Source organism: Chiloscyllium punctatum, chromosome 6, assembly GCF_047496795.1.
Source record: "Chiloscyllium punctatum isolate Juve2018m chromosome 6, sChiPun1.3, whole genome shotgun sequence".
Lineage (NCBI taxonomy): Eukaryota > Metazoa > Chordata > Chondrichthyes > Orectolobiformes > Hemiscylliidae > Chiloscyllium > Chiloscyllium punctatum.
The window spans coordinates 14604715-14630409 of NC_092744.1; the positions used below are offsets into that span (position 1 = coordinate 14604715).

General features: G+C 41.3%; 2 protein-coding genes across 3 annotated transcripts in view; one reads left to right on the top strand and one right to left on the bottom strand.

Moving 5' to 3' along the window:
* The window catches only part of LOC140478733 (thioredoxin reductase-like selenoprotein T), a 34143-nt gene extending 26630 nt beyond the window's left edge, over positions 1 to 7513 (top strand). Inside the window, exons 5-6 of the mRNA XM_072572046.1 lie at positions 1868 to 2023; positions 5344 to 7513. Coding sequence (XP_072428147.1) covers positions 1868 to 1992 — 125 coding nt within the window. The 3' untranslated portion in view covers positions 1993 to 2023; positions 5344 to 7513. The remainder of the gene's footprint in view (positions 1 to 1867; positions 2024 to 5343) is intronic.
* A 6309-nt stretch (positions 7514 to 13822) lies between these two features.
* The window catches only part of LOC140478734 (glutamate-rich protein 6-like), a 92534-nt gene continuing 80661 nt past the window's right edge, over positions 13823 to 25695 (bottom strand). For both annotated transcript variants that reach the window (XM_072572048.1, XM_072572047.1), the window contains 4 exons: positions 23678 to 23763; positions 21437 to 21592; positions 16095 to 16320; positions 13823 to 14495 (listed from right to left, as the gene is read on the bottom strand). In XM_072572048.1, coding sequence (XP_072428149.1) covers positions 14262 to 14495; positions 16095 to 16320; positions 21437 to 21592; positions 23678 to 23763 — 702 coding nt within the window. In that variant the 3' untranslated portion in view covers positions 13823 to 14261. The remainder of the gene's footprint in view (positions 14496 to 16094; positions 16321 to 21436; positions 21593 to 23677; positions 23764 to 25695) is intronic.

Sequence of the window (25695 nt, forward strand, 5' to 3'; positions counted from 1 at the left end):
CCCCTTAGGTCTCTTTAAGACTTTGCCTATTTACCCTATCCATGCCCCTCATAATTTTGTAAACCTCTATAAGATCACCCCTCAGCCTCCGATGCTCCAGGGAAAACAGCCCCAGCCTGTTCAGCCTCTCCTTGTAGCTCAGCTCCTCCAATCCTGGCAACATCCTTGTAAATCTTTACTGAACCCTTTAGAGTTTCATAGCACCTTTCCGATAGGAAAGAGACCAGAATTGCACGCAATATTCCAACAGTGGCCTAACCAATGTCCTGTACAGTCGCAACATGACCTCCCAACTCCTGTACTCAATACCCTGACCAATAAAGGAAAGCATACCAAATGCCGCCTTCACTATCCTATCTACCTGCGACTCCACTTTCAAGGAACTATGAACCTGTAGTCCAAGGTCTCTGTTCAGCAACTCTCCCTAGGACCTTACCATTAGGTGTATACGTCCTAAGATTTGTTTTCCCAAAATGCAGCACATCGCATTTATCTGAATTAAACTCCATCTGCCACTCCTCAGCCCATTGGCCCATCTGGTCCAGATCCTGTTGTAATCTGAGGTAACCCTCTTTGCTCAAAAACTGTATGAATCCATGTAAGATTCTGTAAATCTGTTTTTTACATTACAATCAATCTGCACTTTGTGGCCCAGACAACCTCTCACAGGGCACCTCTCACTTTCAGTGCATTATCTGGGCCGACATGACACCAATTGTTAATGTTCACTTGAGAATGTAACTAAAAAGTTCTGCGATTTACGTACGAAAGAACTGAAACCAACATGGTCATTCTAAGAGGAGAGCGTTTAAAAAAAAACAATCCAGGTCTTTTTCAGTATATAATTTCAGTCACATCACACTGAACTTTGGCTACGAATTTTGTGTCTTATGATCTTATATTCCACAACCACCTGATGAAGGAGCAATGCTCCGAAAGCTAGTGCTTCCAAATAAACTTGTTGGACTATGACCTGGTGTTGTGATTTTTAACTTTGTATTTAACAAGAATTGCTACTTATTGCATGTAAATGGACTCAAGTACAGTCACAATATAACTCACCTGGTTAAATTACTCTAATCAGCTTATAAATTTCACCTTTTGTGCACCAGGGAAGAAAAATGTGTGCTATGGATGGAGGGAAAAATTAGGGAAGTGGTTCAGTGGTCCCTATTGATGAGATCTGACAACATTCTTGTACTGATCAGAATTCGGCTTCCCTGTCTTTCTTCTCTGATCCTCCTACTTTTTAGTAGAAGGCACATGGTGACTGGTTCACACTTGTAATTTATCTCTGACTCACTAATTGAAAGTCACAGTTCATAGCCATTGAAGTAAAATATAAACTGGGTTTCTTCAGGTTTAAAGTGGCTTTTACTGCGGAGAGCAGTAAGAACTCTTGAGCTGGTGGAGATCTGATGGCTTCTCCCTGTCTTAATCGCAGCCCTAAGCTGTTCAGTTATCTACCAGGCAGAAGGCGTTTGTCATTTGTAAATGGTCACTAGTCCACAAAGCAATCAGCTATTTGTTGCCAGCTGACTTGTACACGCCGTTAGCTCCAGTTCATCTTGTTTGTCTACTACTTGACCTAGCTTCTGTGTAAACATTGTTTGTGGTGACTGTCAGGTTCCTTCTTTTCAAAAACATGAAGTAATCCTTCAGCAATTTTTTGTTTCGAAAACCTTTCTTTTCCCATTTCATCCCACAATTAAAATTCAGGAATATAATGACGTGGCTTTTATGTGAGAGTTGTAAATTCTGTTTGTGTAGTTTGAACTATACAATCTGAAGCACTTCCTCATACAGTCATACCCAAGGTACTGGTAACTTTTATGTTTAAGAAGCTTTTCATTCTACTGTTCTTTAGATGTTCCAGTATGGTCCAAACTAGAGTCTGGCCATCTTCCATCCATGCAACAGCTTGTGCAAATTCTGGACAATGAAATGAAGCTCAATGTGCACATGGATTCAATCCCACTGCATCGATCTTAGCTAGATCTTAAGGCATTGAATAGCCTTTTTTGTGAGTATCCCTTTCAAACGTATAATTTTATTCAGCAAATGAAAGATCCTTTATCCTTTCATCAATCATTTCAGTTTTGGAGTATTTTACTGACATTACTATTATAGAAATAGTTTTCTTAGTTAACTTTGTTGAATTTATACTGCTTGAAAAATTTGCAAACTTGATTCTTGAGCAATTCTCTGTTACAGAAATAGCTTTAGAAGGAAAAAAAGAAATGTTGGAATTTGAGCAGAAGCGTTTGAAGGTGATTGGAAGACTGTAAATGGAACAGGTTAAGCAGGCATGATGTGGAGGCAAACAGTTTTGAAAAATCCATGAATCTTGTGTTTCTCCTGATTAGCCAGAAAACTTTTAACATTTTGTCTGAAAGACTGTGCTTATAGTCATTTAGCGTTCAGGTTTTAAAAAGTGACTGCCAAACGCGGTATTTCTGATTAGACCATAAGACGTAGCAGCAGAAATTAAGCTATTCAGCCCATCAAGTCTGGTCTGCCATTCAATCATGGCTGAAAAGTTTCTCCTTGTAACCCTTGATCCCCCTTACAATCAAGAACCTGTCTATTTCTGTCTTAAATATACTCAGTGACCTGGTCTCCAGAACCTTCTGTGGCAGTGAATTCCATAGATTCCACACACTCTGGCTGAAAAAGTTTATCCTTATCTCTGTTCTAAAAGGTCTTCCCTTTACTCTAAGGCTGTCCCCTTGGGTCCAAGCCTCTCCTACCAATGGAAACATCTTTCCAGGCCATTCAATATTCTGTAAATTTCAATTAGATCCACCTCTCATTCTTCAAAAGTCCAGCAATGTACAGACCCAGAGTCCTCGAGCATTCCTCATATATTAAGCTGTTCATTCCTGGCACCAAATTGAAAATCTCGCAACAGCAGGTTATAGAGCAACAGGTTTAATTGGAAGCACTAGCTTTCGAAGCACTGCTCCTTCAGGTGGTTGTGGAGTCCACAACCATCTGATGAAGGAGTGGTGCTCTGAAAAGTAGTGCTTCCAATTAAACCTGTTGGACTATAACCTGCTGTTGTGTGATTTTTAACTTTGTACTTCCTAGTCCGACACCGGCATCTCCAAACCATTCCTGGGACCATTCTTGTGAATCTCTTCTGATCATGCTCAAAGGCCATTGCATCCTTCCTGAGATATGGGGCCGAAAACTATGCACAATACTCCAAATGTAGCCTGACCAGAGCCTTATAGAGCCTCAGAAGTACATCCCTGCTTTTATATTCAAGTTCCCGCAAAATAAATGTCATAATTGCATTTGCCTTCCTAACAACTGACTCAACCTGCAAGTTTACCTTGAGAGAATCCTGGGCAAGAACTCCTAAGTCTCTTCGTACTTCAGACTTTGGAGTTTTTCCCCATTTAGAAAATGGTCCATGCCTCTATTCTTCCTACCAAGGTGCGTGACCTCACACTTTCCCATATTATACTCCATCTACCACTTCTTTGCCCACTCTCCTAACCTGTCCACATCCTTCTGCAGCCACCCAGCTCCTCAATACTATCTGTCCCTCTATCTATCTTTGTATCATCTGCAAACTTAGCCAGAACGCCCTCAGTTATAGAGTCAGAGTCATAGCGATGTACAGTACAGAAACAGACCCTTCAGTCCAACTCGTCCATACCGACCAGATATCCCAACCCAATCCAGTCCCACCTGGCCCATATCCCTCCAAAGCCTTCCTATTCCTATACCAATCCAGTTGCCTTTTAAGTGTTGCAATTGTACCAGCCTCCAGCACTTCCTCTGGTAGCTCATTCCATACACGTACCACCCCCTGAATGAAAAGGTTGCCCTCCGGTCTTTTATATCTTTCCCCTCTCACCCTAAACCTATGTCCTGTAGTTCTGGACTCCACCACCCCAAGGAAAAGACTTTGTCTATTTATCCTATCCACGCCCCTCATGATTTTATGCACCTCTGTAAGGTCACCCCTCTGCCTCCGACGCTCCAGGGAAAAAAGCCCCAGCCTATTCTGCCTCTCCCTATAGCTCAAATCCTCCAACCATGGCAACATCCTTGTAAATCTTTTCTGAATCCTTTCAAGTTTCACAACATCTTTCTGATAGGAAGGAGACCAGAATTGCACGCAATATTCCAACAGTGGCCTAACCAATGTCCTGTACAGCCGCAACATGACCTCCCAACTCTGTACTCAATACTCTGACCAATAAAGGAAAGCATACCAAATGCCACCTTCACTATCCTATCTACCTGCGACTCCACTTTCAAAGAGCTATGAACCTGCACTCCAAGGTCTCTTTGTTCAGCAACACTCCTTAGGATCTTATCATTATGTGTATAAGTCCTGCTAAGATTTGCTTTCCCAAAACGCAGCACCTCGCGTTTATCTAAATTAAACTCCATCTGCCACTTCTCAGATGGAGTTCCCATTGGCCCATCTGATCAAGATCCTGTTGTGATCTGAGGTAACCTTCTTAGCTGTCCAGTACACCTCCAATTTTGGTGTCATCAGCAAACTTACTAGCTTCTACCTCTTATGCTCTCACGCAAATCATTCATATAAATAATGAAAAGTAGTGGACCCAGCACCGATCCTTGTGGCACTCCACTGGTCACAGGCCTCCAGTCTGAAAAACAACCCTCCTCCACCACCACCCTCCGTCTTCTACCTTTTGAGCCTGTCTTGTATCCACCTGGCGAGCTCTCCCTAAATTCCATGAAATCTAATCTTGTTCACCAGTCTCCCATGGGGAAGGAACCTTGTCGAATGCCTTACTGAAGTGCATATAGATCACATCTACCGCTCTACACTCATTAATCCTCTTTGTTACTTCTTCAAAAAACTCTATCAACTTCCTTCATCTTGATTGTTAATGTATAAAGTGAAAAGTTGTCCCAACACTGAGCCTTGTGGAACAACACTCACCAGCTGCCACCCTGAGAAAGGAGCCTTGTATACCCACTCTCTGCTTTCTGCTAGGCAACCAGTCCTCTATCCATGCTAGCATCTTGCCTCCAACATCATGGCCCCTTATCTTACTCAGTAGCTTCCTATGTGGCACCTTTTCAAAGGCCTTGATTCTGATGGGCATGCAACCAATTGAATTAAGGTGACAGTTTGCCTGCTATCCACAGGCAGCTGCATGAGAGATGTGTTATATTTAGCTAATTTAATTACTAACTACCGATTAAAATATCATCAAAGTTTTCAATGTATTAAAACCATTCTTGTGTTTTATGGTGAATGGATAATGAGTAACGAAGTTTTGCACCTTTAATTGTTGAACGATGCCAGATAATGTTCTCATGTCTTATTCTCCCTTTTTTGTCTTGCAGGTATTTTAGAGGATGTTCTCTAAGAATGGTAAGCCTGATGATTATGAAGGACTGCGCTTAAAGCAGCACTGACTGTTTGTGCAGACTGGATGCTCCCCATCAGTCATACCGGTCCTTTGAAAACCTCCTCTGAAAACTGGAAAGGACCTCAATGCTCAGATACACTGATCATGTTCACCTTGTAGTGTACTGCACATATATCAAATTGTAATATGAACATAGTTTCTTTTTTATATGTAATTTAATATGACTTTATGGTGACATTTAATGAAATAATACAGATGGCAAATAACAGTTCTGTTATTTTGTGTTTTAAATGAGTGGTATACTATAAATTTTATGTTTGATATTGTAATTTAGAATTTAATTATAATTTAAATGCAGGCACGTTTAACCTGTAGCCCTGGTGTAAACCTGTTCAAATCCACACTATGTAGGAGGTTAAGGTTGACCTTTTTGTACCTAGTAGGAGTGTTGTTAATTTGAAATCATACACTGAAATATTTGCCAACAGGGAAAAAGGTTTTTTTTGTTATGCCCTATTCTAGAGCTTCCAAGTAGCCTGAATATTATTTTTCACGTGATTGAGAAAATGGCCATTTCAATTCATACAATATTGTTAAAAAAAGACTTGATGCATAAAGAGTCTTGTTTCAGGAGGTGAAACTAACCTTGTAGCAAAAGATAGTGCTGGTGGGATGCTACCTAAAAGCCCGTTTAAATATGTCTGATTTGCATGGAATAATATAACCACAAAAATGATCTCTGGGCCTTGAATTGGAGAACTAGCATATATGAATGAAAATTCCAAGTTTTAACACACTGTGCAGTGAAAAGATGAAACTGGAATTCGAAAGATGATCAAGTGTCTCAAACCTATTTGGAATACATATTGAGTCCATGACAACTTTGGATCAACTATAAACTGGCCCATTGAGCTCATTTGTAAGGAGAACAAAAAGAAATCACACATGGCCAGCACTTTTGAAATTTAGGTTGAAATAAAATGGAGTAAACATTTTTGGCCAAAATTCAATTTGATAATGCCATTGTAGCGCTTTGAAATTTTATTTTCTTATCTGCCTTTGATTATTTGTTTACCGGAAGAAATATTTTACTGAGTTTTATTTTCTGATGTCTCATTTTGTTCTTTGTGAATCTCGTCATTTGCCTGCTATGTTTTGGTGAAAGGGTAAACACTCTCAACATTCCCTAACAACCTTTGTGGGGTGCACTGCGCTAAAATTAGAGGTGATGCACATAGTCCCAATTAAATAGTTTAAAATACTTCTGGGCAACATTCTGTCTGTATCAATTTGCAATATCAAATAGCACATAAAATATATCAATTCAGTGAATTATTGGTTACCACTCACTAAACTTTGAGGGATAGATGGAAGGAAAACGTGGGCAGCCCTCAAAATCATTCCCATGAATTCTCAACAGATTTCTCTTCCTCACCATGTGACTTTTTTTATATAAGAGTGGGTGGGAGTGATGAGTGAGTTCCAATGGTGAGGAACAAGGATAAACAACCTAAAATAAATCAGCACAAATCATAAAGTTACTCCTCTTGCAGTAAAATTTCAATTTTAATGTATCAGATTTTCAAAATAATTATTTTGTACTTGGTCACAGCACTGAAAGATTTAAGATGAGATTGCCAGCATGTGACTTTCACAGCTTTAGTTTTCTTGATCTATAATAATTTCTTCAATATGGATTATTTCAAACTATGTATCTGTGCATTCTATGCTATCTTAAACTCATTAGAAAATGCACCTTATTTTTAAAGAGTATTTGATACCTTTCCTTTAGTAAAAAAAATCCCTTTAGCCATAGTTCCATACATAAATGAGAAAAAAGTGTCATTATTCCTCATACTGTTTAAAGATTTGAATTACTTTAAATCTTTGAATTCACATGATGTAAGAATATCTTGTTGAATGTATTTTGAACAGTCATGTGTTGTGTTGCTCTTTGAATTTAATTGCAAATTTTTTCCTCCTTGCTTTATCTGAAACAACATTTGTGACTTGCCTAAACCATCTTTCTTGTTCTGCATCCTCATCTTATGAGAACAAGTTACAGAATATCATCTTTCGTAAATTTCTTCTCAAACCTTTCAATAAAGTCTGCTTTTGAAACACAAGGGCATTGATTTCACCAAGATGCTTGAGTTATAGTGCTTTTTCTAAAACAAGTAAATGGGGGGAAAAAGTGACATTTATCTTTGTCTTTCTTTTTTGTTCTTTCTCTATCAAAAAGCTGATGCTTTTTACCCTGTACTGGCTAACCTGCTATTAACACAAATTCAGACTGAGAAACTGATTAATCCATGATTATGCTTGCTTACTGAGCTAGTCAAACACAAGGTGAATTAGTGTGTTTTATATTTAGCCATGCAGGTGGAGTGTTCATTCTTAATGTATTTAAACATTGCATCCAAAATCTGAGTTGCATCTTGTGGTTCTGCTTTTGTCTGGACAAGGGAGTCGCTTTCTGATTAAAGTATTCTAGCTGTAACAAGCTTGGCAATACCACGTTGTATTGGGTGTGTCCATAAGGTGAGTTGAAACTGCAATGATTTTGGTGGTACTGAATTTTAAACTTGGTCATCCGTTGCTCCCTGTCTGATCATATCTCAAACATGAAACTCCTTATCTCTGTTGCCTTGGGTATTCTGGAAAAATTATTTGGAGTATGTTTCCATTACTGACCTTGAAATGTTGATCTTCTGAAGTAAGGACTACAAATTTTAGAGAACGAATTCTATTTGTATTTAATGAATGAGATGTTTCATAATAGCCAGGTGCTATTCAAGAATGGTTTTTAAAGGTGGAAAGAGTCGGTTATACAGAATGGAAACAGTCCCTTCAGTCCATTACATGCATGCCGACCAGATAACCTAAATTAATCTCGTCCCACCTGCCAGCATTTAGCCCATATCCCTCTAAACCCTTCTTATTCATGTACTCACCAGTTGCCTTTTAAATGTTGTAATTATACCAGCCTCCACCACTTTTTTGGCAGCTCATTCCAAAAATGCACCATTGTTTGCGTGAAAAAGTTGCCCCTTAGGTCTTTCCCCTCTCATCCTAAACCTATGCTGTCTAGTTCTGGTTCTTTCCCCCTATCTCCCCACACCCAACCCACCTCCCCACACCCAACCCAAGGCAATGACATTCTCTATTTACCCTATCCATGTGCCTCATGATTTTATAAACCTCTATAAGGTCACTTCTCAGCCTCTGATGATCCAGGGAAAACAGCCCTAGCCTATTCAGTCTCTCTCTATAGCTCAAACCCTCCAACCCTGGCAACATCCTTGTATATCTTTTCTGAACCCTTTCAAGTTTTACAACATCCAAGCTATATCGGAGACCAGAATTGCACTCAATATTCCAAAAATGGCCTAATGTACTTCCAGCCGCAACATGATCTCTCAAGTCCTATACTCAATGCTCTGATCTATCTATCTGAGACTATACTTTCAAGGAACTATGAGCCTGCACTACAAGGTCTCTTTGTTCAGCAACAGTCCCCTGGACTTTACCATTATGTGTATAAGTCCTGTTCTGATTTGCCTTTCCAAAATACAGCACCTCACATTTATCTAAATTAAAATTCCTCTGCCACTCCTCGGCCCATTGGTCCATGTGATCAAGATCCCATTGTACTCTGATGTAACCTTCTTTGCTGTCTGCCACACCTCCAATTTTGTTATCATCTGCCAGCTAACTAACTGTTCACATCAAAGTCATTTATGTAAATGATGAAAAGCAGTAGACCCAGAACTAATCCTTGCGGTGCACTACTGGTCAAGGCCTCCAATCTGCAAAACAACCATCCACCACCCCCCTTTGTCTTCTACCCACGTGGCTAGTTCTCCCTCTCTTCTATGTGATCTAACCTTGCTAACCAGTCTACCGTGTGGAAATTTGTCAAACGTCTTGCTGAAGTCCATATAGATCATATTCACCACTCTGCCCTCATCAATCCTCCTTGCTGCTACTTGCAAAAACTCAATCAACTGAGTGAGCGCCATGATTTCCCACTACAAGGCCATGTGACTATCCCTAATTAGTGCTTGCTTTTCGAAATACATGTGAATTATGTCCCTCAGGATTCCCTCCAACGACTTGCCCACCACCAACATCAGGCTCACTGGTTTATAGTTGCCTGGCTTTTCCTTTTCATCTTTCTTAAGTAGTTGCACCACATTAGCCAACCTCCAGTCTTCCGGCACCTCCCCTGTAACTATTGATAATTCAAATGTCTGAGCAAGGGGCCCAGCGATCACTTCCCTAGCTTCCCATAGAGTTCTATGGCACACCTGATCAGATCCTGGGGATTTATTCACCTTTATGCGTTTCAAGACATCCAGCACCACCACCTTTTGTATTATGGACATTTTTCAAGATGTCACCATCTTTCTCCTCACATTCTGTATCTTCCATTTCCTTCTCCACAGTAAACACTGATGCAAAATACTCGTTTAATATCTTCTCCCATCTCCTACTGTTCCATACAAAGGCTACCTTGCTGATCTTTGAGGAGTCCTATTCTCTCCCTAGTTACCCTTTTGTCCTTAATGTATTTATAGAATTCCTTTGGATTCTCCTTCACCCCATTTGCCAAAGCTATCTCATGTCCCTTTTTGCCCTCCTGATTTCCCTATTAAGTTTATTCCTACTGCCTTTATACTCTTCTTAGGATTCACTTGATCTCTGCTGTCTATACCTGACAAGTGCTTCCTTTTTCTTGACCAAAACCTCAATTTCTCTCGTCACCCAGTATTCCCTACACTTGCTAGCTTTGCCTTTCACCCTAACAGAAACATTCTTTCTCTGGACACTCCTCTCAATTTTGAAGACTTCCCATTTTCCAGCTGTCCCTTTACCTGCAAACACCCACACCCAATGTTTGAAAGTTCTTGCCTAATACCAAGAAAATGTATTTCCCAGTAATGTCTGCTTCCCTATTAAATGCTCAGTTTAAATTTATTCTTTGTTGTTATAAACTGCAATAGACTGCCTTATCACATTCGCATCTTAATTGCTTTGTGTCCAAAGGGTTAATTTGCAGCTTGTCCTTTGTTTGCTCAGTTGCTTCCTAGGTCCGTGTGAATTTGTAGGAAGAGACTGTATGCATTCTTGAAATGACTGAAATAAAGCCACCTGTCCTGATCTGTGCCTTTTTGAATGCCAAAATTGTCCAAGATTTTAATTTGTCATAACCAACAGTAGCAGAATGGAGTTGAATTTATTACTTTGTGTGCAATTAGCAATTTTATAAATGTGCTTTCTTGCCTTTACTCTAAAATTAGTGTTGTTAATGTACTGTGCCCTTTCCACCTGATATATAACCAGATTAGGGTGAATAAGGACATTACTGGCTTTGTACAATTCATCTGTCATCTTGTTTTAAAATTGAATTCACAATTTGCCATCTGCTATGAAGGGATTTGACATTAGCCTGGGGTTCTGGATTACAAATCTAGTGACATAGTAACAATGTCACAGCCTCCCATTCTTTGTTTTCAAATAATAAATACAAAAATCTAAAGTTTGAGCTTTAAGAAATGATCAACATTGATAAAGTAATATAAGCACAAAACATGGTTTGATTTTGACCAGTCAGATTATAACATTTCCTTTGACTTCCTAAGGATTAGATGGCATTGAGTGCTCACAGGCTGTCGGTGGCTACTTCTGCAATTCTGACCGGTCACACTTCATTGTCTTTTTTTCAATAGTAAACTAGCTAAGGTGGTGTGGAGAAAGGAAGTAATAAATGATAAATTAATCAAACCTGCATCCAGAACCTCAATCTGAGCTATAAATCTTCTCAAAATTTGCTAATATATCATTAAATATTTGTATTGCAAAGTTTGAAGTGGGTATGTGGCATGGTAGTATCATTAGGTTCTTTTTCTTGAAATTCTTCCACATTTGATGCAACTGCAACAAATGAGGGCGGCACAGTGGTTAGCACTGCTGCCTCACAGCGCCAGAGACCCGGGTTCATTTCCCGCCTCAGGCGACTGTCTGTGTGGAGTTTGCACATTCTCCCAGTGTCTGCGTGGGTTTCCTCCGGGTGCCCCGGTTTCCTCCCACAGTCCAAAAATGTGGTTAGGTGAATTGGCCACGCTAAATTGCCCGTAGTGTTAGATGTACGGGTAAATGTAGGGGAATGGGTATGGGTGGGTGCGCTTCGGCGGGTCGGTGTGGACTTGTTGGGCCGAAGGGCCTGTTTCCACACTAAGTAATCTACTCTAATCTAAACCAACTTCTGTGAACAACCAAAATTTTATTAAGCATGTACAAGCTCTCTGGAGGAACCTTAACATTCTTTGCAATGCCTGTGTCAAGAGAAGCTCTCTGAACAAAAAAAACCAGTCCTTCCTTTATACAGTACAAGTGTTTCACATTACAGTCAGTAATGCCCACAAGACAGCCCACAGCCACGTGCCACTCAACACAATGTAATGATCGCATCGTCTTCAGAAATAATGTAAATCATCCCTTAATGGCCAGATCTGTTGTGAATCATATTTTTAATTGCAGGGAGTAGTCAGAATTTTAATTGCAATGTTCTTATTGATTTCTGAACAGGGGATGATATAATTCTTTTACTCTGGATAAGTAGGAAATGGCCTTGCAAATGGTTCTGAAAGGCAAAGGATTGGAATGTAAATTCCTTATATTCTACCTGTAAGACAGAGACATCCCACCCTAAGACAGAAGCATGCCACCCTACCCTTGGGACATCCAATTTCCTGCAGGTCAGCAGAGCAAATTAACCCTAATATCACAGTATGATGTGCCAGAGTAATTTAAGATTTGGGTTTCCTTCCAACATTATCAGCAAGTGGGACCTGTTTATTTGAACAGCCTGTGAATCAACATCTCTCTAGGGTCAAGTAAAAGTCATTGAATAGTTATATAATTAGTCGTGATGGAGGCAATGCATACAGTCAAACTGCAGCAGAGGAAGGATCTTGATTTCAGAGGACTTGAGAAGCTGACCATTCACTGGATAGTAGATTACCCAAAGTAACATGATCATAGGTTATGTCTAAAGCAAATGAAACTCCAATGCCATGCGTTTCTCCGGTGCCTTTCACAAAGTCAAGATGCAAAGTGCTTTACAACCAGTAGTTTCATGGACATCATAAGATTCCTAATTCCAGACTTTCAATTGAATACAAATTTTTATTATTGCCATGGCAGGATTCGAACTCCGGTCCCCAAATTGTTAATAGGGTCTGTGGATGAATAGACGAGTGATAATATCACTTGCTCCATCCTTGCATGTTGTGGCTTCTGAGATCTTCAAAAGGATGTGCTTGTTTTGAGGAAACCAACTTGCTCCTCACCCCCTCACGTGCTTTTTTTGCATCAGGTATATTAGAGTGAACTCAGAACATTTTGTAGCTTCATGGAAGAAATGTTAACCTTTTGCCCAATGACACCAGCATCAAATTGCATCTGCAAACAAAAGTGTTCCATCAAAGAGATTGGGAAAAACTAATTCATCTGTGAAAAAATATTTGTATAGCAACTTTAAAACTGCTAAAACTTTTTTTAATGCACAAATAGCGGCATCATTATCGCAGCTGGTTGTGTTAACGAGCAAAGTGCCTGTTCCTTTGCAGAAGGAATATTAATTATTACAGATAAGATGTTATATCTAACAGGCTACAGCAATGTCTTAGTAAATGCACTGCCAACATGCCAATTCGCAACCAGATGGTGTTTGGGCACTTAGGTTGGTTAGCTTTGATGACTCCAGTTAACTTGCCAGTAACATTCACGGTCTAAACATTTCTTAAAATGTAACTACATTTCAGTACCTTAGCTGTGTCAGTGAGCTTCGAAGGAGGGAGTAACTGTTGAGATGGAGTTTGAAAGTAATCTGTAGCAGTAAGTGCAATATCAAGAGACTGATGAAAGGGTCTATTGCATTTGCAATGGAAAATGAAAGATAAAAGTCCCTATATTCCAGCCAGGTCATAAGGCTGCTCTCTCATTAGAGATAGGCGACTGGTCGTGGTTTGACCTGAGGGGTCACCATGCCTCAGGCGAGGGGAGAGATGGAAAAGGAGAGTTCCTCATGGTAAGCTCAGTCAGTATGAGAAGTCATGCTACTGGCATCACTGTATCATAAGCCATTGATCCAGCATCTGTACTATCTGGAAAATCATAATCAATTAAAACACCTAACTTGCTGAAATTGAAACAAGTAATGGTTAGTATCATTTTGGCATCTTAAACACTCCTAATTCTGCCCTCTGATGAATTCATCTTTGCTTTATTAGAAATGTTTATTGCTTCATTGTTTATTGATCCACTTCTATGCATCTGTTGTTGTTAGCATTATTCTTGAATTCCTTTCTACCGGTACCTTTCTCTGGTAAAACTCCAGACTCCAAGTGGAATAACAAAAACAATGCATTTTGTTACATAATCAGCTGTAGAAAGATGCTAAATTTTATTGAGATTGGTTTTAAACTGATGAAATAACATTAGCATTATATTAATTTACCCAAAAATTGTCTGAAATATAAATGTTCATGATCTTGATAATAAACCTGATACAGTGTAAGAATGACAGCATGTGAGATTTAAGACAACACCTCCATTCTGGTATAATGAAAAACTTGTGGGTCTGACTTAAAAAGGAGGGACAGGACCTTCAACCTAAGCCAGACTCCTTACTTTAACCAATGTTACTCCCAGGTGCAACACTGGGAGAGTAACATTTTTTTTTTCAATTTTGATAATCTTTTAGTCCAAATTGAAATTCAAATACTTATATAATCCACACAATCATCCCACCCACAGCCCTGACCCCATACAGAAATTGTACTGTCAAATTCTGAATCTTCATCTGTATTCTACAGGTGACTTTTCTTACATCTTAGCAATTTCTTCCATCCTAATAGTTTCCTGGAGTTGGGAGAGCCTCTGTTGTTGAGAAGAAAGATAAAGTGGAAGTGGAATTTTTTCTGGGTCGTTACTTGGATAGTTGAGAGCAATGCACAGTTTGTTGATTGCTGTTCGAACCTTCAGCTGGCTGGCCTGAAGGAGAAGCTCATCCTCTGTTATCAGATTGCTTATAAGGGATAGGTTTGATCTTTTTCTGAACTGAATGAAAGAAAGCAAACAGGAAGACACAGTTAATATGGCTCAGTGGTTAGCACTGCTGCCTCTCAGCGCCAGGGACCCGGGTTCGATCCCACCCTCGGGTCACTGTCTGCATGGAGTTTGCACATTCTCCCTGTGTCTACGTGTCCAAAGATGTGCAGGTTGGGTGGATTGGACATGTTAAATTGCCCAGGCATATGTCGGTTAGATGCATTAGGTAGGGGGAATGTAAAGTAACAGGAGTAAGGGAATGAGTCTGAGTGGATACTCTTCGGAGGATCGATGTGGACTTGTTGGGCCAATTCCACACTGTAGGTATTCTAATGGGACTGTTAGACTCCGATGTGGAAGTTGCGAATATTGCATTTTGCTTAATCTTAACATGTGGCCAGGCTGTAAAACTGATTGTAAAGGGTCTATCTGTTATTAAATCTGCTGTATTTCTATCCCCAGCATTCATTTATAGTTCTTTGGAAACAAGAATATCGATTGGGTTCGGATATTTTTCAGCAGCAGTCTGCCATTTGAAAATCAAAGTGAACACGTGCTTGCTGACGTTGGGTACCGTATAGCCATTGGATAAATGGCAAAGCTGAAATGTGCAACTTTTGCTAATATTTATATCAACACACTTTTCTAAATGTTTCTAAATGTTTTCTAAATTCCAGTTTCAGTGCTTTTGTGTGTGAAACAAATGGAATAACAAATACAGCACACTAAATTTCAATTCCAGAAATGGAACTTGTGTCCCTTTACAGAATCAGTCTGGGCCTGTAGATTATTTGTCTCGTAATATTATCACTACATCCATTTCCTCCTCATATATGAATAAGGAACAAGATCAGGTCACTCTGCTCGCGTCTGCCATTTACGAAGATCAAGGCTGATACAGGAGTTGGGAGGTCATGTGGCAGCTGTACAGGACATTGGTCAGCCCACTGTTGGAATATTCTATCAGAAGGATGTTGTGAAACTTGAAATGGTTCAGAAAAGATTTACAAGGATATTGCCAGAGTTGGAGGATTTGAGCTATAGGGAGAGGTTGAACAGGCTGGGGCTGTTTTCCCTGGAGCATCAGAGGCTGAGGGGTGACCTTATAGAGGTTTACAAGATCATGAGGGGCAAGGATAGGGGAAAGATATAAGAGGCCTAAGGAGCAACGTTTTTACACAGAGGGTAGTATGTGTATGGAATGAGCTGCCAGAGGAAGTAGTGGAGGCTGGTACAATTGCAACATTTAAAAGGCATCTGGATGGGTATATGAATAGGAAGGGTCTGGAGGGAGGTGCTGGTAGGTGGAACTAGATTGGGTGGGGATATTGGCTCAGCATAGACAAATTGGATCAAAGGGTCTGTTTCTGTGTTGTAAATCTCTGACTGCAGTCCACTACAGCCAGTTAATATCGTGCCCAGATCTGCTCTCAGTACTCCAAACAGCTAAACAAATTGTAAATTTCTTCATTTCCAATCTTATATTATCAAATTACTGAACTGTTGCTGTGGCTATCAAAGTATTGGAAGATTTGGAATGAGGGCCTGGGAGAAATGAACACAGGGTTGAAAATTAAGCAAATAGTTTACACGTGCTGACTGTTTTACCTTCAGTTTTGTTCCCACTTTGAACCTTGCTTGCTTCCCCATTGCCAGAAAAGTAATGAAAATCCGTTCTTGCTCTATAATCCTAACACCAATGTTTTCATTTAATGAAATGAAAATTGGTTTAAAAGGAATGAAGCCAAGAGACAAACGGTCTCTCCAGTACCAACGCCTCACTCGCGTGCCTTGATTATCCAAATAGTGGCCGCCCAATGCGTTTATATTTATCCTGTGTATAAGAGAAGTATGAGAAATGTCACCTAAAGAAACATGCATCTGTTATCTATACATATATACACAGAATTTCAACAAAAACTACTTATATTTATGTTCTGCCTGTAACATAATGAAATGTTTTGCATCCTTCACAAAATATGATATTCGAGTAAAAAGGCATCAGCTCCGATGACAACAGCTTGATCGAAGAAGTGGATTTTAAGAAATGTCTCCAAGGAGGAAAGTGAGGTGGAGAAATAGAGAGTTGTAGTTTGACACCTAGGCAACTGAAGGCACAGCTACCAATGGTGTCGCAATTGGGAGTGCACAAATAGTCAGAATTGGAGGAACGTAGATATCTCAAGGACTGTGGGGCTGAATGAGACTACAGATATAGGGAGAGATAGCAGAGGATTTGAGAGCGAGGATAAAAATTTTATAGTCAAGACATTTCTTGACCAGAAACTAACGCAGGTCAGATATCCATAGAGCAGTACAGCCTGGAAACAGAACCTTTGGTCCAACTTGACCAAGCTGATCAGATATTCTAAATTAATCTAGTCCCATTTGCCATCATTTGGCCCATATCCCTCCCTATTCATATACCCACCCAGATGCCTTTTAAATATTGTAATTGTTTCAGTCTCCCACTTCCTCTGGCAGGTCATTCCAGACACACACCACCCTCTGCATTAAAATATTGCCTCTTAGGTCCCTTTTAAATCTTTCTCCTCTCACCTTAAACCTATGCTCTTTAGTTTTGGACTCCCCCAACCTGGGTAAAAGAGCTTGGCTATTCATCCTATCCATATCCCTCATGAGTTGTATAAACCTCTATAAGGTCATCCCTCATTATATTAAGAATTAATAATATTATTCTAAGAGATAAATAGAAACTAGGAGCAAGAGAAAGCCATTCGACCCTTTAGAGCCGGCTCTGTTATTCAAAATGATCATAGCAGACCATCTAACTCAGTACCCTATTCCCAATTTCTCCCCACACCTTTGATCCCTCTAGCTTTAAGAACTATATTTAATTCTTCCTTAAAATATTCAATGTTTTGACCTCAACTGCTTTCTTTGGCAGAGAATTTCACCGTTTCACGAGACTCCTCATCTTGGTTCTAATTGGCCTGCTCCATTTTCTTAGACCGTGGCCCTAATTCTGGACTTCCTGGTCATCGGGAACATCTTCCCTGCATTTATCCTGTTAGAATTTTACAGGTTTGTATGAGAGACACTCTCATTCTTCTTAACTGTACAGCATATAGTTCTAGCTGATCCAGTCTCTCTTCAGTCAAGTAAACATTTGTTGCACACACTCCATAGCTAGAACATCCTTCCTCACATAAGAACTGACCAGAATGTACCAGGTATGGTCTCACTAAGATACTGTAGAATAACCTTTCATTACACTGAGAGAAGTTGGATTTTATGTAGTATCATTCACAACCTGAGGATACCATTAAACTAATTAATGGTAACCAAATTGTGCACAGCAAGATCCCACAAACAGCAATGTAATAATGACTTGACAACCTACTTTCTCACTGATGTTAGTTGAAGAATAAATATTGGTTTGGATACCAGCTCCCTGCTCTTCTCTGGCATTGTCATGCACATCTAACCAGCAGTGTAAAAAATTGTTGTGTAATAATGTTATAAAATCTTAAGAAGTTTGCCTATTATGAAGAATGCATGCTGGCTAAAAAACATAGGATGGGCCTGTTATCTCTCAATCTCTCAAGGCTGACATTCCTGATAAGGTGGGCTCTCATGAGCTGAAACAAACCATCTGAGAATAAATTAGAAACAGGCCCTTGAAAGGGAAGACAAGCAAATTGGCGAGAATTTCTTAATCTATTATGATTGCAGCCTTTCACAGATAGAAGAAGATGGGGAAAGAATTCCTTCACACTTTGGTAAGAAGCAGAAGTGACTACGATCACCAGCCATGGGTTATGGAGACCAAGACTCACTTTGTGTTACTGGTCCATCCGCCCCTATCTCTTAGATTCTTGCAGACTGATAAATCAACTCTTGCCTGTCGCAGGTTGTACACTTGTCCATATAGTTCATGCATTTAAGTCATTGTTTCTTAATCAACTGCCTTAAAATTGCTGATGAGTTCAATTCTCTGTTCTTGTGTAACCTGTACCTTCCAAACTCAAACTTTTCACTCGAACCTTTGTTCTGGAAATTTGCTGACCTGCAGTTCTGCCAAGGTGACTTTGTTGGTTTATAAATTTGATGGAAGAACACCTAATGGAATCTCTGGTCTGATAAATGTGTGTAATACATGTTACCCTCATTTTAAAATTTGGATATTTAAAAAAAAAAGCTGCAAAAGGGTTTTAGTTTCAGTTCTGAGAAGGTGACTTTAACAGATTGGAAAGTCATTTGGAAATGTAACGTAAATACATAATTTCCAATAAATCGTGTGATTTAGTAAGTGCCTAGCCAGATACCTATGATGTTAATCAATGAAGTGTTTACACTGCTGTATTTATGACATACAGAAGAAAATGGTTGGGGCTGCTGGTTCAGAAGAAACATTTTCACTCAATTTTCAGCAGGGCATTTTTTAGGTTGGTAGAATCTTCAGGTTGTGAATGTTTGTAGAAATATCTTGACTGTCAAAACTGAAAGGGAATACAGACCATCCAAACTAGAAAGAGATCTTTAAAACATTTCAGCAGTCCAAAAATAAAATTTGAAGTAAGAACTTTAAAAGTTAGAAGTGCTATTTATCTCGGATTGAGTATCTGAAAAGGATACTGCTGGGGTAACAAAGGCTGAAAATTTGCTGTTTATGTTAAGATTAGCAATCATATACGTAACATTTCTATGATATAATAAACCTGTGTTCGTTTATTAAGGAACATTGGTAGCCACGTGTGAATAGTTCACTGACTAAGTGCCATGCTAACCAACTGACAAACATTAAGCTTAAGATCTGTTAAGTTTTACTCTGAGATCTGCCTTGTTCACTATTACCATCAGTAATAAGAGGCACATCTTCTCTCCACTGTCACACCCCTGCCCCTGCGCCCCCCCCCCCCCCCCACACACACACACACACACACACACACACACACACACACACACACACACACACACACACACACCACCTGTCTCATTTATTACGAAAATCTAGGCATAAGAGGGTCGTAGAGATGTACAACATGGAAACACACCTTTCAGTCCAACTCATCCATGCTGACCAGATATCCTAAATTAATCTGGTCACATTTGCCAGCATTTGACCCATATCCCTCCTTTCCATATAACTATCTAAATCCTTTTAAATGTTGTAATTGTACCAGCTTCCATCACTTCCTCTGGTAGCTCATTCCACACTCTCACCACCCTCTGTGTGAAGAAGTTGCTCCTTAGGTTCCTTTTAAATCTTTCCCCTCTCACCCTAAACCTATGCCCTCTAGTTTTGGACTCTTATACCCTGGGGAAAAGAACGTGACTATTCACCCCATCCATGCCCCTCATGATTTTATAAACCTCTATAAGGTCGTCCCTCGGCCTGCAATGCTCCAGGGAAAATAGCCACAGTCCTGCCAATCATTTGGATTCACAGACCATCACACTCAAGTTCCTACTGTGCCCCTGCTTTGGCCCTTTATATATGGGTCTCGATCCAAAATTGAGTTTTAATAAACAATGCCATGTCACTTTCCTGATGTGAATCCTCCCACTTTCACCCATCTGGAGGATGGAAAAGCAGAACTAATCAGGCAGCATCCAAGGAGCAGGAGAATCGATGTTTCAGGAATCCTGATGAAGGGCTTATGCCTGAAACGTCGATTCTCTTGCTCCTCGGATGTTGCCTGACCAGCTGTGCTTTTCCAGTGCCACTCTTCGACGCTGATCTCTAGCATCTGCGGTCCTTACTTTCTCCGAGCCGGAGGATGACCCACTTCATCATTTCCAGCTACTACACTGACCATGTTTCTGAAGTAATTGATGCTCTTGTGGATGGAAGTGGTCCTCTTAGAAGTTGATGGATGATTAAAACATCATTCTGTCTACCTTCTCACCATCTCACCCATCTCTTAACAGAAACCTTGTTGGTGAGCATCAAACAGGTACATGGAATAATGGAAGGATAGTTAAGATGATGTTTCAATGTTACTTACTAAAATACATAGACATAATTGATTATTTTGGAAACAGAAGCCAATTTTTAGAAAAGAGACAGAATTGAAATTATAAATAGTTTTTTTAAAAAACTCATTTACAAAGTGTTGGCATCACTGGCTAGGTCAACACTTATTGCCCATCCCTAATTGTCCAGAGGGCAGTTAAGCATCAATCACATTACAGTGGGTCTGGAGTCACTTGTAAGACAGACTGGGTAAGGATGGCAGATTTCCTTCCCTAAATGACATTACTGAACCAGATGGGTTTTTCCGACACTTGACAATGGCTTCATGCCAATCATTAGAGTCTTAATTCCAGATTTCTCTTTAAATTGAATCACAAATTCCACCATCTGCTGTGGCAGGATTCAAACCTGTTGCTCCAGAACATTATCTGGGTCTGTTAATTAACAGTCTTGCAATAATACCACTCGGCCATTGCTGCCCTGCTGCTACTGTCTTTGCAACAATCTATTAACCAACAATCAAATAAACAAACAACTCCAGCAAAGTAGTTCAGCAACATGCCCACCGATAGGGGAAGGCAATGGCCTAGTTGTATTATAGTTGGACTATTAATCCACAGTCCTGGGTAATGTCCTAGGGACCTAGGTTTAATTCCTGCTGAGGCAGATGGTGGGATTTGAATTCATTTTTTTTTTAAAATCTGGAATTAAGAGTCTAATGACGACCATGAATCCATTGTCAATTGTTGGGAAAAACACATCCAGTTTATGAATGTCCTTTAGGGAAGGAAACTGCCATCCTTAGCTGGTCTGGCCTACATATGACTTGAGACCCACAGCAATGGGGTGGATTCTTAACTGCCTTCTGGGCAATTAGGGCTGGGCAATAAATGCTGCCTGGCTAGCGACACCCTCATCCCATGAATGAATAATAATAAAAAAGATACTTAAATCTTTGGAAAGGATAAGATTTTCAATGTGGTTTAGTTATAGGGAGGATGTGACCTACCAGATGACTCCATTCGGATGGTAGCAGGTACACCTGCCATAGGAGGAAAACACTGCCTGAATTTCTGGCTCGTCAGCTTTGTCCTCCAGCACAATGCAGTTAATTTTCTTCTGCTTGTCCGTAAAAATCTGAACGGCCAGATTTCCAGAGGGATAACTGATTGTTGTTAAGGAAACACGGCAAATCAAACCTTCAGGTTATTGTTCTGAAATGAAAGCTTGAAACTCCTGGGAAGGTAGACACATTGCCTGATGCGAGTTTGAACGTCAGTCTGGTGAATGCTAACCCTCCTGGCGAGGACAGCAGTAGCAGTGCTACAGTCGGCTTCAGGACCAACAACAAAGGATCCTATCTTTGATCCACAACTCATCGTCGGTCCTGACAACCTGAAATCTGTAGTCGAGGGTGTGGTGCTGGAAACGCAGTTGGTCAGGCAGCATCCGAGGAGCAGGAGAATCAACGTTGCAGGCAAAAGCCCTTGTGGCCGAAACGTCGATTCTCCTGCTCCTCGGATGCTGCCTGACCTACTGTACTTTTCCATTACCGCACTCTCGACTCTGATCTCCAGCAATTTGCAGTCCTCACTTTCTCCAACCTGAAATCTACAGTTTTCTTCAGAAGACCAGGTGTGCTCCACCATTCAATAAAACCATGGCTGACCTGATAATCCTCAACTCACCTCTGAGAATGTTGAGTATTTCCACCATTTTTTGCTTTTCTTTCAGTTTTCTAACTTCTTTGTGGGCGGCACGGTGGCACAGTGGTTAGCACTGCTGCCTCACAGCGCCTGAGACCCGGGTTCAATTCCCGCCTCAGGCGACTGACTGTGTGGAGTTTGCACGTTCTCCCCGTGTCTGCGTGGGTTTCCTCCGGGTGCTCCGGTTTCCTCCCACAGTCCAAAGATGTGCATGCCAGGTGAATTGGCCATGCTAAATTGCCCATAGTGTTAGGTAAGGGGTAAATGTAGATGTAGGGGTATGGGTGGGTTACGCTTCGGCGGGGCGGTGTGGACTTGTTGGGCCGAAGGGCCTGTTTCCACACTGTAAGTAATCTAATCTAATCTAAACATCTGCAGCACTCTATGCCGACCGTCTCTTGCTGCTGCCGAGTGAACCTTGCCAGGAAGTATAAGTCCCTGGAGGTTGACTGAGGAAAGGGTTATCCTGCTATATTCGAGCACTCCATTGGCTGCCCACCCAGATCCACATTTCCAACCCAGTGGGAAAGAGCATTTGAGTAGATGCTGTGAAAGCAACCAGCAGGAATACCGGGGCTGAAATCAGTCCTTGGCACTGGGAGGTAGCAGACTGGCAGAGGATCGCCAGCCTGTTTTATGCTGCCCATGTTTCCTTGCCACTAGACACCGGTGGATGTTGAGCTGGATATTACTGAGTGGCCCCACTGGGTGCATTTCTGCAGGAGGCGTATTTGTCACGTGGCCCCACAGATGGATCGTCAGCTGGTAAATCCTTGCGATATGCCTGACAACAGGCAGAGGGTGCAGGGGCATCTATGGGTCAGCTACCCTGCTGGAAAAATTGGCAAAGTACTGAAGTACTTTACGCACAAGTGTGGACCAATCTCATGGAAGTTCACAGGCCAACCCTTAAAAACAAGGATGGGAGAAAAGACAGACAAATGGAGTGCACTCAATAATTTATAGAACCATAGAGTCATACAGCATGGAAACAGACCATTCGGTCCAACCTGTCCATGCCAAACATAATCCCAAACTAATCTAGTCCCACCTGCTCCTGGCCCATATCCCTCCAAACTTTTCCTATTCACATACTTATCCAAATATCTTTTAAACAGTGTAATTTTACTCACATCCACCACTTCCTCAGGAAGTTCATTCCGCACATGAACCACCCTCTGTGTAATAGATTTGCCCCTCCTGTCTTTTTTAAATCTCTCTCCTCTCACCTTAAAAATGTGTCCCCTAATCTTGAAATCCCCCATCAGCTACCATTAACTTTATCAATACCCGTCATTATTTTATAAACTTCCATAATATCGCCTCTCACCCTCCTGTGCTCCAATGAAAAAAGTCCCAGCCTTTCCTTATAACTCAAACCTTCCATCCTGGTAAATCTCTTCTGAACCCTCTCCAGCTTAATAATATGCTTCTAAGTGTTTATTGGAATTTTCACTGCATCACTTGGAGGGAAATATTGCATGTTTGCTGCCCCAATAAAATGCATTCTGCATCTAATACAATTCACTTTCCACAAAGGATACAATACTTGAGCCATTCCGTCTGGGAAAGCAGTAAGAAACTTATTCCCGTTCTTGTAGTATTTCACCATGAAAGATGAGTGAAGATCCTTTGTGCAAAAATAAACATGAAACAAAGGTGAAGGTTGCAGTCTCTACATTAATCCTAAAACTTCACAGAGACAGTGAACACTCAACTGGTTTGTTTGAGTCACTGTTTTGCTGTTTTTGCTTTAAGAAGTTTAATATTCATAAATTGGGAGGGATTTCGGATAAACTGGTTCAACTGGTATGTATTGAAAGCTGGCTTTTGGCCACTACCCATAGTAACATCATAATAAATGCCAGAGAGAAGATCCCACTGCCGATCAAACATTCCCTCACCATTACTGTATAGTATACCAGCTACAACATTTAATGGTCATTGAACAGTAAAACATTGAACTCCTCCCTGATAGTTTTCTGAACTTGATTCCAATCACCCTAAACAGATGACTTGTCCTCTATCACGGAGGTCTCAGACGACAGAACACGCGAGAGGCTGGACCAGCTGCTATCTCTGGACGAGCTGACCAAGGCCCTCGAGTCCTTCGAAAAGAATAAAACTCCCGGAAGCGACGGCTTACCGGTCGAGCTCTATTCCACTCTGTGGGACTTGATTGGCCAGGGCCTGCTGGAGATGTATGTCAGTATGCTTCGGGCAGGTACCATGAGTGAATCCATGAGGGAAGGCATCATCACCCTCATCTACAAGCGGAAGGGGGAGAGGGAGGAACTCAAAAATTGGAGACCAATCTCACTGTTGAATGCGGATTACAAAATTCTGTCAAAGGTAATCGCCAACCGGGTCAGGTCTGCTCTGGGGTCGGTGATTCACCCTGACCAAACCTGTGCTGTACCGGGCAGGAAGATTGCTGAGAGTCTCGCACTCCTCAGGGATACGATCGCCTACGTGCAGGACAGAGGGTTGGATATCTGCCTGATCAGCCTGGACCAGGAGAAAGCCTTTGACAGGATATCACACAGGTATAGGAGAGATGTTCTCTCCAAATTGGGCTTTGGGGAGGGAATCTGCAATTGGATCAGACTGCTCTACACCAACATTGTCAGTGCAGTCTAATCAATGGGTGGGAATCAGATAGCTTCCCAGTCAGATCTGGAGTCAGGCAGGGCTGCCCTCTCTCTCCTGCCTTGTTTGTGTGTTGCATAGAGCCATTTGCCAAGTCCATCAGGAAGGATGCGAGCCTGAGAGGGGTGACTATTCCTGGCAGTGGGGGCCTGCAGGTCAAGGCCTCCCTGTATATGATAACGTCACCGTTTTCTGCTCGGATCCACTGTCCATGCACAGACTCATGTGCATATGTGACCAGTTCGAATGGGCCTCGGGGGCCAAGGTAAACCGAGGCAAGAGCGAGGCCATTCTCTTCGGGAACTGGGCCGACCAATCCTCGATCCCCTTCACCATCAGGACTGACCACCTGAAGGTGCTGGGTATTTGGTTCGGGGAGGGGGCTGGGGCATGTGCCAAGTCTTGGGAGAAGCTTATCAGCAAAGTGAAGCAGAAACTGGGCAGATGGAAGCTACGGTCGCTCTTCGCTCTCCATCACGGGAAAAAACCTGGTCATCAGGTGTGAGGCACTGTCATTGCTGTTATACGTGGCACAGGTCTGGTCTATTCCCAATTTATATGGAGATCAAAGATGGACCGGGTCCGAAGGGACTCACTGTACAAAGATCTGAGCAACAGGGGAAAAAATACACCCAATGCCACCCTCACCCTGATGGCCACCTTTGTGTGTGGCTGCATCAAGCTGTGTGTGGATCCCTGGTACGCAAACACCAAGTGTCACTATGTACTGAGGTTCTTCCTGTCCCCGGTGTTGCAAATGATGAGCCTGGCCTCGCTGCCGTGGAATGCTCTGAGTAGTTGGACCGTTCCGTATCACCTGTCCTTCGTGGAGAAGTTTATGAAGAAAAACACCTTTGACCACAAGTCCGTCAGGAAGTGGTCAGCACGTAGTGTCCTTGAGACCCTTCGGGAA